Raw genomic sequence first — 16,204 nt, 5'->3', positions numbered from 1 at the left:
TACCTAAATTTTATCTAACTTGAAATATGATATTTATTGAAATTTTATCTTTTATAATAAAATGTATTTATGTTTTAGTTAAATGATGATGTCATATTTTCTATGAGTGAGTGTAGATCAAAAGGTTTACACCAAGTAATTTAATCCCTTAAAAAAATCGAGGAAATAATTATTACAAATGATAACTTCAAAAAATATATATATATTTTTTTGTTCAACAACTTCAAAAAATATTCATGATTATAATTTTGTAGTACTTCTATACATAGAAAAAGTAATAATAATTAATATGAAAAAAAGGACAGAAAGTAATAATAATAGAGCAATAGATTTGTTGGTTTCTACTGTTAAAATAGTAAAATACGACCTCCCTTGACATGTAGTACCTTTTTTTTTTCTTATGCTTTCTCAAAGTAAAATCAAATTTTTTCTTTTCTGCACTTTTTAAACCAAAGGAAACCCTCCCATTAATATTGTAACAATCAAAAAGGAAAATGCAAACTGCCAAACTGTAACTTCCAAAACATTGCTATTTAAGGAATTGAGACTGTCACTATTGGCAATTTTTTTTTTTTTTTTTGAGAGAGTCACTATTGGCAATTAAACAAAGTTTCCTGGTGGTATAAATATAATATGACTTTGCGTAGACATAGCTTAAGCTTCCTCTCAATTTTATCACTTTTATATTTCCTTCAGTGCTGTAAATAGTCATAATAAGAATAAAATAACCATACCAAAAAAAAAAAAAAAAAAAAAAAAAAACAAAGAAAACGAAAGGATTAATCCTCTGGCTCTAATAAAAATACGCATCTTTTGCCAAAAATATCACACTCCCCAAGATCACCGCAGTTCTCTTCTGCTACTCCCAATTCCAGCAAAGTCCCAGTCTTTCTGTCAAAAAATATATTCAGATTATATATCAATTTTTTTTCAACTGCACTATATTATTTATTTTTTTCTTTACAAAATTTCAAACACCCTCCTCTTCTTCTTCTGTGTGTGTGTGTGTGTATATATATTTAGAACACTCACTCAGTAATAATAATAATCTATACTACTAGCTCTCCTAATAGTGTACAAAAAGAAGATAAGGAGGATAGCTTAGCAAGAGCTAGAGCTTAGCCTTTGATGATGGATGGAATGTACGGTCTAAACTCAGCGGCGGAGTACTCAGACAAGGCTTTGATGTCCCCAGACAATCTGATCTTACCCTCGGATTACCAGACCTTGTTGTCTTCTTCTTCTTCTTCAGGTGCTTTTGCCTCTTTCCGCGATCATCATCATCATCATCGGATTCCAATATTCGGATCCGAGGAGCTTCTCTCAGCGGCAGCCTCAGCTATCTCCGAAGCCTCAGAAATTCAACGCGAAGAGCTCGACATGTCCACCATCGTCAAAGCCAAAATCGCTTCCCATCCTGGCTACCCTCGTTTGCTTCAAGCTTACATCGATTGCCAAAAGGTTTGTGTGTGTGAAAATACGTTACTACTTTTCTTTTTTGGTCTTTCTAGGTGCAAAACCAAGGCTGCAATACTAGTCTTTTAGTCCTAGCTACTCTATATGTGTTCGTTCTTTTCTATGGTTGTGGTTATTTGACCATGTTTTTCTAAGTTATTACATGCTGTTTTTCTTATTGGGGCTTTGGGGTGTGATGGTAATTAGCAGTATTGTGTGTCGGTCTGTGGTCAAGTACACACTACAGCTGTGGAATTTGAAGTGATGGAATTTTTAATGCTTGTGGCTTTTCATTCCAACCACCCTTGTAGTGAGGGAGCGTTAACAGTGTGTTTTCCTTTTCCAATTTGCTCTCTTTTCTTCTTTCTTTCCTTTTTGAACAGCTTAATTTTCCAAAATTATATGTATTTTGGCTTCTGGTTTTGGTTTTGAAGATCAGAGACATAATTCCAAGAAGAGAGGGAAAATAAGAGAAAAGAGAGGCAAGAGAATTTCGTTTTGTTCAATACTTGGAGAACCCATAATGAAAATTCGAGCTCTTTATCTGTTGGCCATGAAATTAAGACAGCTAAAACTGACAGAAAGGAATGGTCTTTGTTGCAGGTGGGGGCGCCTCCAGAGATAGCGAGTTTATTAGACGAAATCCGGCAAGAAAACGACCTTTGTAAGATAGACACTGTTTCCACGTGTTTAGGAGCCGATCCCGAGCTCGACGAGTTCATGGTCCCCCCTCTTCTCTCTCTCCTAAGCAGTAAACAAAGCACTATAATCTTTTGTCATAAGATTTTGCTTCCTAAGTTTCTTTCTTCCTTTGTTTCTTTGTATGAAGGAAACCTACTGTGACATGTTGGTCAAGTACAAATCTGATCTTTCCAGGCCTTTTGACGAGGCAACCACGTTCTTGAACAAGATCCAAATGCAGCTCAGCAATCTCTCCACAGGTGCCTCCATTAGAACCCTTTCCGGTTAGTCTCTCTATCTCTCTCTCTTAAATTTGAATGATATGTGTCAATTATGCTTGTTAAAAAACACAAGCTAGCTAGCACTGTCAAAATCTTTCATTATCTTCGCTAATACTAGACCAGCAAGACATTTCTGATGGTTTTCATGGCGCATGATAGCGTGGATTTTGGCTAAAGTTAGCACATATAGCAAGCCCACAAGGTAAACAAAACCATTGTTTTCCTAGTCCTAGTACTACTAGTACTATATATCCTTATCTCCTTTTTTCTGTTTCCTCAAAGAACCCACTGGCTGAGAAAAAAAGATTATACTCGTAGAATATTCAAATATGACAATTTTCACGCAAACCAACAAAAACCCTAGGGATAATAGTAGAGACCCACTTCTTAGATTAGCTGACTGTTTGTAATGGTAGCTCCACTGGTTTTTTCTGGGATTATTACCTGGAAAATTCTTTCCTGGAACATGGTTGCAGTGTGGTTCTTCATTAATTGTTTATTCAAGGAAACTTGTAACAGTGTTTGCACCTTTTCTCTTTTCAGTTTATTGTTTACATTGAGGCTTGGTCTAATGGCATTTCCCAGCTATCTTGCTTGTCGTGTGTTTGTATACTTTTGTACTCTCTTTTATCTCTTTCTTTCTTTCTTTCTTTCTTTCTCTTTTCCGTGCCAGGAAAATATGAAGTTTGAAAGTGTTAACTTTTTTGAACTAGAGATTCTGATTTTGACGTTTCAGGGATTAGTAATGAGTGTTCACATCTTCAATAGTAGTCTGATCGTTTGAATACGGTCATTTAAATATTTTCTTTCCGTATAACAACCTCCATTGGATGGGAATCGTAGCTAGCTTCAGCTTCTTACATATAGGTTCTTCCTTTGTGCTCTTCAAATGGCCTCTCTCTTTATGGTCTCCAATGATAGATGGAGAATGATTTTCCCCTCATTTATTGGCGTATTCAACTTAAGGCATTAAGTATATGTTGCTTTAAAATGACATCCATGCAATCATTGTTATATATGAGTACATTTCTGGCTCGTTGGGTAACCATCTCAAAAAAAGCTTCCATGATGTAATCTACTAATCATACTCCAAATGTTTCAATATGACTCAATTTATGCTAATATGGTGGTTAAGTCATATAAACTAAGAAGAATGCTGTCTATTTTATTGAAATTTTCTGTACATTTTAAGTTAATAAATGGCTAAAGATTGGTTATCACTTGTATATCCCCTTCTTTAGTTGTCAGCTTGGAACTTTCTGTGTCTGTGAAGTTCATTCATGCCAATTCAGCAAATATTTTATGGATGTTAAGTCCTTCAATATTATGGTTTTCTTGTAGTGATTGTTGAATTGTGTGTTTAGATGAGTTTTATTTTCTTATTTTGATTATTGTGTAAAAAGTACAATTATACATTGAAAAGAAATTGTGCTTTAAAAGATGAAAAAAATAGCTCAGGCAAATGGATGCTCATGTTAAAAAGAGTTCGAGTTTTTTTTTTTTTGGAGGGAAAAAAAAAAAAAAAAGAGTTCAAGTTTATCGTCTTAAACTCAATTAAATTTTTTTTTTTTTATTTATTTATAAAATGTTACAAGTGAATTTTTAACATGAAAGAGTTAATTTGTTACACCAATGGAAAGTGCCGTGTTGGAAAGATTAAAGCTTTCTATGGTATGACTAGGAGTATATAGATGCGGTCATAATTGGTGTAAACTGTGGAATGGGAGAATTGAAATCATGTATGTAGCTTGGCCCTAAAATTTGTAGTACTATTCAAGTACTTGATATAAGTTTCAAAATTTCCACTTTCTTCAAATGTTAAACCACAAAGAAGAGAGAGAGAGAGAGAGAGAGAGAGAGAGAGAGAGTTTTTCCCTATCATAATAAACATTTTATGAAGGGAAAAGTTAATAGAAGCTCTAAGGAAATTTGTTTAGGAAATATTTTTAAAAATTTTTTATGGGAAAAAAAGTAATTAATTGTTTTGACGGATTTTTATATTTCTTATGAAAATGATGTCAAAACCTTTTAAAAATGGTTGATTAACAATTGCTCTGAGGGCATCCGTTTACAAGAACCTTTTATAAAATATGAGATCCCTAATAGGCATTATTTTTGTTTATTTGCTGCTTTAATTTTGCTTCTAAAGTAAGATAAGCACCTAGACATACGATATAATTACTTACATATGCTCTTCCCATATTCGCAGCATGTAGTTTTTGGGTACTTATTCTTTAATTTGATTAGATGGAGCATTTTCTTTTCTCTCTCTCTCTTCTAGTGCAAATGGTTAAAACTTAAAAGTCTAAAAGAAAACATGCATGGTGGTGCCTTGTATTTTAATGCATCCTTTCAATCTTTGTCTGTTTTACATTACATAGGGCCCTAAGTTTTAATGTGATAGATGATGGCATGCAATGATGTCTGCTCTGGTTACTTTCTTAGAGTTTCAAGTTCCAATACAGTATGAGCATTGGGAATTGTCTAAGGACTGGCAGCTAAAGTGACAGTTATATGTTCTTGTAAATTGTATTGAGTAATTTGAAATATAATATTGAACCAAGCTAAATGGAGTTCATTCTAGGCATACTCACCCTCATTATCAACATCATCAAGAGATTCTCTTCATAAAATAAAATAAAAACATCAAGAGAGTCTCATACAAATCTTACCAATCACGTGAGCATATATATTCCACTGTGGTTTTCTGAAAGGACTCCTGTTAGGGCATGCTGATTTGCTGCTGCTTTTTCCTCTTTGACATCCAATTTGTTTTGATTTTTTTTTTTTAATAAATTTATTTATTCCTAGTTACACATTCTTGCAAGGCTGTGTGGTTATCTATTCAGTTTTATAATAGCTGAAAACAAAGTACAATTCTTTAGTGATGCTTTACTTGTTTAGCATAGATTTGTGCTTATGTTAAATGTCTTTGGCAAAAAAGGGTGTTGCTATTTTCATTTGTACCAGAGTGAAAGTCGTGCCATTGGCATGGGTATAGCAGCCTTTAGAACTTCTAAGGATGATGATTATAATACTTTATGATTCTTTGCTAAAGATTTGTAGATTAACCTTGTTAGTTATGGTTTGCAGCTATTATTGTTTTTATTTGAAAGTACAATTTAACTTTTTGGTGATGCCTTCCTATCATTTTAATATTCGTCCTTCTCTGCCGTTGTTTTCCATTGTGCTTCAGTGGGTATTCCTCTTTTGCCAAACTAGGATTCCTTAACTTACTTAAAAAATTAAAAAACGGAGAACATTTTTCAGATATCCAACCATTGCATATGTCCAGTTGGACATTATATTGGCATATATTCATGTGCTTGGATTGTTAAGGTACCTATCTGGCAAGGCTGTTTTCAGGAGACCTTTGCTTCTCTTTAAGCACTTTTACCATTTGCGGAGCATATTTAGTGTTGCTTACTATCACGTTAATGCATTCTTGGACCTTCTTTTCATTAATGAATTATTTTGTTTATTGGATAATAGTTTCTTTGGCCTATGCTTTTACTTCACTTTTAAATCATAGAAAATGCTTTTGTGTTGATGCAATCTCCTCCACAATACTACAAAAGAAAGAAAAATTCTTTTCGAACCCAAAATTTACCAAGTCCATATTTTGGATTTCAGAAATTCTTGTTAATTTCCTGACATGTGAGTGTGATAAGCTGTTGCATTTGCATCTCAGACAATATTATCTTGTGACCTTATGCATTTATATTCAAATCTTAAAATTACTACTTATCATGGAGAGAGAGGAACTAAGACAATTCGGCTGTGTTAACGATTATCAGTCTTATTGCAAAACAAATATAATAGTAGGGTTATGTTAACGGATGGCCTTAGGACAATTTTTAATAAACTATAATAGGAAACTTTTGACACCACATTCATAGGAAATATAAAAAGCTATCAACAACATTTGCTGTTTTATTATTCTCCTAATAAAATATTTCTAAAAATAGATCCTAAACCAGTGCCTTAAGGACATTGGTAAACATTTCCCATAATGGTAATAGAGTAGGAGGAAATCTAGGGATACAACAGAATATCATAACAGTTTCACAAAATTCTTATTTCCGGTTGTGGTGCATCTAGGTATAATATTATATTATAATATTATAATATTATTTTGACCTATAATAAGCGGACACCTCAACTTGTTGTGAAAATGTTACCTTACTGTGTTGTTTCTGTATAAGAAGTCATTGATTAATCAACATTATATTGAATTGTTATATAATCTTCATGTAGTAATGTGAATTGAAATGTCTTTTTACATATACTTCGAATAGGCAAGAAACTTTCGTCCTTTTAAATTGTGATTTGGAAATTTTGGACTTATCATCTAGTTTCTATGTGATGTTAAGCTATCGCATTGCTTTGAGATTTAAAATACATTCAAAACGATGACAGCCTAAATGTTTGTTTTGATCTTTCCCTGTATCCCTCTTTCTTTCTTTATGGTCTTTTGTATGCTGTTATTTTCAGTGTCTTTGGTTGATGCTTGTTCTTGTGGTTACTTATGAATCAAAAGCCAAACAAAGCTGGGGTGGTAATAGACTATAGTACCATAGAAAACGCACCTCTGAATTTTAGGCACTTGCATCTCTTTTCTTTTCCCCTTCGATTCCATTGGGATGTTGTACTATAGGTAGCTACCGCCTGTAGCCAACGAAGTATAAAGTGACATAATTTAGATTTAACTAAGACGTACGGTAGTGTACTTAGTGTTATCCGTAATTGTTATAGTGGGGTTGAGACTTGAGAGCCCTTATCCTCATAATTTCTTAACAAACCCTTGTCTACACCTTTTGATTCGCCAGTGGAGCAAAAATTTAGGCTTCAACTGGTTCAGGTTTTTTTTTTTCAGTCTATACATCATGAGAATTGCCACAGGCAATAGTTTTCCCTATTTTTTTTTTTTCATAACAGCTGATATAATTTCTCGTTATTAGAATATCAGTACTTTCACATTCACATTTGTTCGTCACTAACATTATTTTTATTATTTACAAATCATAATAATTCAAGTTTACAATCCTAAAAATAATTGTGTAATTAGAGTTGATGATATATTAAATACGAGTTTAGTTGTAGTTGATTAGTTTTTTTATAAGGAGTCAGGTTCACTTTTAGTTTAAAAGGTATTTTGTTCATTAACATTTGCTACTTTAGAACCGCCCCCGGGGGAGGGGGGGGGGTGTTATGTGGAGCCTTATATTGTGTTTGATCTAGTGTTCGTTTGGGGAAAACTTATCTAGTTTTTAATTGAAAATTTTTTGTTAAAAATGTGTTAAAGTATACTTGTATTTTGAAAATTTTAGGAAAAAAAAAAAAGAAAAGGTGGAAAAAAAATGAAATTTTAAAAAGTTGTGCATAAGAACTAAAAATTAACCCTAATGCCAAACAAGCTTCTAGTTTGGAGCCAACCGGACTTGGAAGCTTTACTATTTTAAATGATTTTTTTTTTTTTGGGTGAGGCTAAGTTCATGGAGCTATCGGCTCGAGCTGATGCTCTTTTGGGGGCTATATTTATTGTCGCTTCATAATTAGGGTTTGATACATTGTAAGCTGCCTCTGTATTATTCTGTTTGACATAAGGAAAATCGTTGCAACTATGTAGATGTAGCCCTAGTGGTGAACGTTCGCATATTCGTCTCTATTTTTGCTTCTCACATGTTTGGAATTAGAGTCAATTCCCTATACAGCAAATGTTTTTTTCCCCCCTCTTTATTAGTTCCTTTTGGGTCTGACTTCCGCAGCTCTTTGTAGATCTCCCAAAGTTTTTGACAAGAATCCTTAAGTGAGATTTATTGAGAGAGAGACAGCGAGCAATGTGGTTGTGAGGGGCAGGCATTATGGAGAAGTAGATAGATAAGTGAAAGTGAACTTTATTATTAATGTAAAGCCCGGGTAGAGCGGGTGGTGTATATAGGAGAGTTGCAGTGTAACTCACATGGACTCCCGCTGTTTTCGCTGTAAGACACAGCTTTATAGAGAGAGAGAGTGAGTGTTCAACGCTATATCTGATCATGTCTCACGCCTCACGCAGAGCTTTCTTCTTCTGCTTCTCTCTCTCTCTCTCTCTCTCTCTCTCTGTGCTTAGTGTTTTGTCATTTCCATGGACATTTGTTCTGTTGTGCTTAGTGTTTTGTCATTTCCATGGACATTTGTTCTGTTGTGGATCTTTGTGCCCCATGATGTCTTACACGTGTCATGTTTTCACTAGTTAGATTGATTGCAGTGGTTCCCGGCCATGCATTCTTGTTCACACTGTTTCCCTTGAAGAAAAAGAAACCCACATTGTTTTTTCCTTTGGTCCGATTGGTGTAGCTTTCATTTTTTGTGGGCTTGCCCCCACACATCTTTTCTTTTCTATCATTGGTTTCTCGTGTTTATTAGGTACTAGTTCTAGCTCCCATATCATTGTTTGCTAGGTCAAGTGTAAGTTTATATATATGTTTATAAAATTTTATTGTTACAACGAGTGTGAGGAGAATTTTAACTTTGGTTTTATTCATAGAGGAGACTGCACAATGTCATTAAACTACAAAGTGTTTGATGGCTGTCAAGGTTTTTAACCACTTCATTAAAAAATCAGTGATAAATTTTAATAAAAGAAAGAGCCTTTTAGTATTATTAAAAACATGGTACATCTTTTTATTATGGAGCTATCGGCTCGAGCTGATGCTCTTTTGGGGGTTATATTTATTGTCGCTTCATAATTAGGGTTTGATACATTGTAAGCTGCCTCTGTATTATTCTGTTTGACATAAGGAAAATCGTTGCAACTATGTAGATGTAGCCCTAGTGGTGAACGTTCGCATTTTCGTCTCTATTTTTGCTTCTCACATGTTTGGAATTAGAGTCAATTCCCTACACAGCAAATGTTTTTTTCCCCCCTCTTTATTAGTTCCTTTTGGGTCTGACTTCCGCAGGTCTTTGTAGATCTCCCAAAGTTTTTGACAAGAATCCTTAAGTGAGATTTATTGAGAGAGAGACAGCGAGCAGTGTGGTCGTGAGGGGCAGGCATTATGGAGAAGTAGATAGATAAGTGAAAGTGAACTTTATTATTAATGTAAAGCCCGGGTAGAGCGGGTGGTGTATATAGGAGAGTTGCAGTGTGACTCACATGGACTCCCGCTGTTTTCGCTGTAAGACACAGCTTTATAGAGAGAGAGAGAGAGAGAGTGAGTGTTCAACGCTATATCTGATCATGTCTCACGCCTCACGCAGTGAGCTTTCTTCTTCTGCTTCTCTGTTTTCTCTCTCTGCTTAGTGTTTTGTCATTTCCATGGACATTTGTTCTGTTGTGGATCTTTGTGCCCCACGATTCTTACACGTGTCATGTTTTCACTAGTTAGATTGATTGCAGTGGTTCCCAGCCATGCATTCTTGTTCTTTTTCCTTGTACAATTCACACTGTTTCCGTTGAAGAAAAAGAAACCCACATTGTTTTTTCCTTTGGTCCGATTAGTGTAGCTTTCATTTTTTGTGGGCTTGACCCCACACATCTTTTCTTTTCTATCATGGGTTTCTCGTGTTTATTAGGTACAAGTTCTAGCTCCCATATCATTGTTTGCTAGGTCAAGTGTAAGTTTATATATATGTTTATAAAATTTTATTGTTACAACGAGTGTGAGGAGAATTTTAACTTTGGTTTTATTCATAGAGGAGACTGCACAATGTCATTAAACTACAAAGTGTTTGATGGCTGTCAAGGTTTTTAACCACTTCATTAAAAAATCAGTGATAAATTTTAATAAAAGAAAGAGCCTTTTAGTATTATTAAAAACATGGTACATCTTTTTATTCGGAGGAAATATTGAAAACATGGTACTGACAGTAGCAAAAAGAAACGAATGCGAAAGATTCTTAATACTATATATATATATATATATTAACCTCATAGTAATGCTCTGATTTCATCGCTATTACAAGTACAATCGTTGCATTTAGATTATATATAGAAAAAGGAAAAAAGAGGAAATCGTGGGTCACATTATTGGGCCCACGCGCATTGCATTTCTGGGTATTGTTGAGATGGTGGGGTTAACACATTGATTGATAAGATTGATAAAGCACAGTTGTGGAGTGGGACTCACTGTGCCTTTTTTCATGGGTGGGAGGCGTGGGTTGCGGGGTTACTGTCTACTGTCTACTATGTAAGTAAGATGTCCTTCTCTTTTTTGAGAATTAAAGTAAGAAATCTAAATAATAATAGTTATTTTAGGACACATTTTGGGGCACGAATGTCCATTTGTGATTGATTTTTTTTTTGGAACAAAAAAAATGGGTAGGAGAGATCATAACAATTCTATTTGGGCATGGTTATAGTAACACATATACAAATTATAATAACGTGTGACAAAGTGCTTGTTGAAATGCTTGTTGCACACATTTTCCAAAGAAACTACTAAAACAAACTTGTAAAACTTTTTTTTTTTTCCAAATAAATAAAGCTCTATTAAAAAATTCACCGTGAGTGTGGGCATTGTGATTGATAATATACAATTTTGGTGGCTGGTACCGTCACGTCGACACACACTTTTTGAGTCTTTTAACTGGGACTGACAAACGACGCAACCAGACACTGAGACTGAGACTGGCCTTTTATTACTTTTCTTTTATTACTTTTCTTATGCCACATAGGCGTGTAGTGTGTGTGCAGTGTACCCCATTCGGAGGTCAAATCCTTGTCTGATTGAGTGGCTGTCAGAAAGGGCCCCTCTTTTACTACGTGCTCTTCATTTCTCTAGATTTATGTGGGATTGAGATTAGGTGGGTACTGCACCTCTGATGAATGAAATTATTAAGAATAATTGAGATCCATAGTTGTAACCATTGATTAGAAAGAAGTTAAAAGGAAAAAAATTATGAGAAGTAAAAAGTAAAAAGCAAAAGTAAAAAGTGAAAAACCTTTATAAGCCAGTTGGTAAATTGCACCCAACCTAATATTTAGGCTACTGCACCGGATTTCGACGGGAATCAAAACAATGAGAACTTGCTCATCTTACAGCTAACTCCCTGTTTTTTTCCCACGGTTATTTCTCAGGAGGGGTAGCAAATTTATGGCTATTTAATATATATATATATATATATTAACCCAATATCATCTTAATATATTTTTGCTCAATTCTTTGAATTTTGTCGACTATTTTAGTTGTTTTGGTTGATTCATTAATTTATTAGCCGAGGTACCTAATTAATTCAAATTTATATTAATATTAATATTAATATTGAGAAAGCACAATCAAATTCAATTAATATTATCCAAATTGTAAGCTAATTTACCAATCTAAGGCCTAATTGTGTACCTGATTAGCTAATTAACATTAGTCAGCATGGATAAACAATAAAATTAGAAGAACAACTGCAGTAAGTAAAGAGACAATAATACAACCATAACACACAGATGAGTTATCAAAGAGGAAAATCTAAGAATTAGGTGGAAAAAAACCTCTTCATGGCCTCATCACTGAAAACGAACCACTATAATAGATAGTTGCTGGACAATTTACTCACAAAACCCTTGAAGTCATGTAGCAAAGATGTACTTAAGCCTTCTAAGCCAGTACTTGCAACTGACTCCACAAGTCCTCTCTTTACCCTAGCAACCAAATCCACAATTGAGCTCCAATTGCATCTTCGAGCCTCTATGGTTGATTCTGTGGTGGCTCCAATGCTTCACAAAACTCCAATCAACACTCACAACTCAAAGGTAGTGATGGGTGTGATGGGATGACCTCCTCTCAAGGATCTGGCAATGGTGAGAGGCAGATGGTAAAGGAAAACAATGTTTGACTCTCAATAGTTTTTGTGTTTCTCTGAACCTTCAAATGAGAATTAGCGTTTAATTTTGTGGGAAATGATGTCTATAAAGGTTGGGCAAAGACTGGAACAGTAGGAGAGTTCGTAAGTAAATTCTCTCAAGTTCTGACCATTTCGGTCGATCGAGTGTCATGAGAGATCCTTGCCTCACCTACTTTTCAAATTCCTGTCACGTGCGTCTTTGCCGAACACCACTTGCATTTTGCTCGACCGAACCTCCAATTTGCTGAACTTCACTTCTAGCTCTTGAAAACTCAACTAAGGTACAATTGACCCACTAGGTACAAAGTACAAAGTATTTGCATGATAATTACAAGAAAATTTTGACACGAAATATGCCAACGAATACAAAACCTATCTAATATGTATACTGTCTTACTAGAATATAGATACTGAAAACTTATTTTTAGTGGTTTATTTTGCTAAATTTGTATATCAAGAAAAACTTTAAAGCTTAAAAAAATTTTACACAATAAACCTAAGATGTATGGTAAAGGATACAGGTACGCCTGTACGAGGATGCAAAATTTCCTGAAAAGCCTAGGGTACGAAATGTTGGGGATATGTGTGTTAATTACTTATTGAAAACAAAATATTTTATTTATATTTTTAATATATTGTTAAGCATTTAGTTATTTTTATTATATATTGTTAAGAATATACCAATTTACACAGCATTTGTGTGGCTTTCTTGGATGAGCTTCAAAATTTGTGTATATTTTACTTTCTTCTGTGAACATGTGTGTATGTGTGTACCTGCATGAGTACCATTTCTTGAGATGTTTTTGCATTCATTTGGACAGATGAAGGTGCTGTATCATCAGATGACGATTTTAGTGGTGGAGAAATGGAGGTTCAGGAAGCTCAAATGAGGGGTGAAGATCGAGATCTTAAAGATAGGCTATTACGTAGGTTTGGCAGTCACATTGGTACATTGAAGCTGGAATTCTCGAAGAAGAAGAAGAAAGGAAAGTTACCAAGAGAAGCAAGGCAAACATTGCTTGAGTGGTGGAGTGTTCACTATAAATGGCCATATCCAACGGTAAATTTTTTCTTAATATCATTTCCATAAACCATGCTCTCCTAATATCCATTTTAATCATGTATGATAGCAAGCAGGTATTTGGCTGCAGCTATAAATTTTTGCTTGATTACTTCCTTTCAATGGAACCCCACCTAAATAATTGTGTGGTGGTGATCTTTAGCTCTTTCATTTTGATGGTGTTGCTTTTGTAGTATTGTTCTTCATTCTTATGCAGGGAGCTAGTGCAGGAAAATTTTGCATTTTACCTTTCTGTCACATACTTTGTATGAGTAAAATTAAACATTCTAAAGATTACATTGACCAGTCTGGTGACCATAATTTGCTTTACTTGAACATTCAGGAAGGTGATAAGATTGCGCTGGCTGAATCAACAGGCCTAGATCAGAAGCAAATTAACAACTGGTTTATAAACCAACGAAAGCGACATTGGAAACCATCAGAGAATATGCAATTGGCTGTTAGGGATAATCTTTCAGGACCATTCTTTGCCGATGACTGAGGTGCATATGTACATAAAGTTTCTCCTGATAATTTACCAGATGTGTTGGTTTAATGTATATTATAAAATGGAAACTCGACTGAAATTAAAATGTTTAATTTCCTAGAAGAAAGGAAAAATAATTGTAAATTTGGAAGTTGACCAACACTGTTAATGGAAATGCCTGCATATTTTTGGTTGACTAGTCCTTTCTTGGTTGTCTTAGGCCTCATGGAATGAAATTTTAACCAGATTACCTTTTGTGGGCTGCTATTTCTGCACTGGGACACCCCCAATCTCACAGGGATGGGGACGATCCCATTGAGAAGAATATTAGGTCTAATGCGTAAGGGCAACTGGGGTAGGCTTTATCCGAATGAGATATTATTTTGACCAGTTAGCAGAAAGTTTTAATGGATCAAAGTAACTTTAAGGTTTATATCAGTTTGTATTATATCAATTACAATGTATGTTAGGTATAGTGTTAGTACATCCATGATGATGAAAGCCTTGTCAAGTTCAAAGATTCAGGTCAAGAAACTAATGTTTCTTTCTCGATTGACTCTCAATCGATCAAAAATTTCCTATTAATTGACTTTTCACTGAGGCAAGATCGATGGAGAATTGGGAATCTTCATCAAACCCTTAAGTCGGTTGTTAAGTATGATTTTGTTCTCTACATGCTAAATTATATAAGAGCACATAAGAGTTGTCTTAAGAACATAGAGAGACCTAGAGCGCTACATCCCCACAATATTGGAGTGCAAACAAAGAATTTGAAAATGGTGTTCTTTTGGATTGACAACTAAAGGTTGAAGCCACAAAGCCAACACGGTCAAGTTGTGGAGAAAAGATTTGGTTTAGATCTAGTGCATTCAATGCATTAGATTTTCGAGGGTGACATGTGTCACCATTTTAATGGGTCCAATGCCACTGGATACTAGACTCAAGCTTGACCCGTGGAGAAAGGCGGTTCTTAAGAGATGCATGCAGTGTAGAAGAGTTTTAATCAAAAGAATCCAAGTAGCTTGAAACATATTTTAGGGTCACGTCTAAATATGAGTGTATTTCTACTATGAACTTTAATTTTAATAATGAAACTTTTCTTGGAGTTGAGGTAAATTCCTCGAGTGTTTTCTTTTCTTTAGGATGCATCAATTTGTTTTTCACTTCGTCAACAAATCACTTGTTTTATTTACTTAATACTTTATATTATATACACATGGTGATTTATTATTTGTGGCGATTAACAATAAATCGATTGAACTTCATAATTGTTAGTTAAATAATTGTTTAATTTAACAAAGTTGATTTACTTCTATTGTAAATTCAACAAAGGGGTCTAAATTTCTTTTCTGATGGTATTAGAACTTGGTTAACTCCATTTTAAGATTTAGTTCCTAATTTAATATATTCTCCAAAAAAAAAAAAAAAAAAACCCAATTTAATCCCTGGTCCTTGGTGTCAATAGATCGTAGTCATTTCCTCAATTAATCTCTCTTTTATTGCCTACCTAGAAAGCATTGGCTTTGTCGGGACTAAAGGTGAGTGGCACTGTTTAGAAGAGTGTAGAAAGACTTTTCCTTGGTGATTCCATTTTTTTCCCAAGAAAAGGTATGAGAGCATATACATTTAAGTTCTCTAAAATAATTTAAGAGCTCAATACGAGGAATGAACCCATGAAAACACCCACATTGGCTTCACTTCACATTAGCCAAAATGCCTTTTGGCTACAATGTTTCCCTAATAATAAACACTATAGCTTCTCCAAATAAATATTTTATTTATGTTTTGAAAAGTGAGTGTGAGTGTTTTGAAATGTTGAAGAAAAAAAAAAGGAATGAAGAAATGATATTTAAATAAAATATAATTTAGAATAGAGAATTGGTGGTGAGTGTTTTGAAAAGTGGTTAATTAAAATAGGAAAAATAAAAAGGCACTTATTCTAAAATAAAGAGGAAAATTTTAAACAAGTTTATGTGAATGCTCTAAGTCTAAGGTTTTAGTTAGCAAAAAAACAAAGATGTGGATCTTATCTCTCATAGTTCCTCCACTCCTTTCATGGTTCTCTTCTCTCTGTCATGATTTAGGGATTTCAGATCCCAAACAAGTGTCTCACCTGTTTACATGCTAGTTTAAATGGATTGAGGTTTTTATTAAGGTCGTTGGTATCTTTGGTGACATTAAAAATGATATTTTCATATAACTGTTGATCATGCCAGTTTTTTTCATCCACCAAATAATGATAGAGACTATTTTAATGCAATAAAAAAAAATTTAGAGACTAAATTGATACATTTGAAAAGTTACTGATCATTTTAAAATTGAGACAAACCTTAGGATAAAAAATAATCAATAAAATTGCTACTTGCACACGGCATTGAAAAAAAAAATTGGTGGACTCGATAATATTTAAAATAAATAAAG

At 34.2% G+C, this 16,204-nt stretch overlaps 1 protein-coding gene across 1 annotated transcript; it reads left to right on the top strand.

Moving 5' to 3' along the window:
• The first annotated feature begins 768 nt into the window (after positions 1-768).
• LOC112004144 (homeobox protein knotted-1-like 6) lies at positions 769-13,982 on the top strand. Its single transcript, XM_065780699.1, has 5 exons — positions 769-1,461; positions 2,059-2,178; positions 2,285-2,420; positions 13,058-13,296; positions 13,640-13,982. Exons 1-5 carry the CDS (start codon positions 1,129-1,131, stop codon positions 13,796-13,798), a joined length of 987 nt encoding a protein of 328 aa, XP_065636771.1. The 5' UTR covers positions 769-1,128; the 3' UTR covers positions 13,799-13,982.
• The last annotated feature ends 2,222 nt before the right edge of the window (positions 13,983-16,204 follow it).

This window comes from Quercus suber, unplaced genomic scaffold, assembly GCF_002906115.3.
Source record: "Quercus suber isolate HL8 unplaced genomic scaffold, Cork oak 2.0 scaffold_243, whole genome shotgun sequence".
Taxonomy (NCBI): Eukaryota; Viridiplantae; Streptophyta; class Magnoliopsida; order Fagales; family Fagaceae; genus Quercus; species Quercus suber.
Note: the sequence above shows the minus strand (reverse complement) of the source record. Positions and strands in the feature narration are given on the sequence as shown.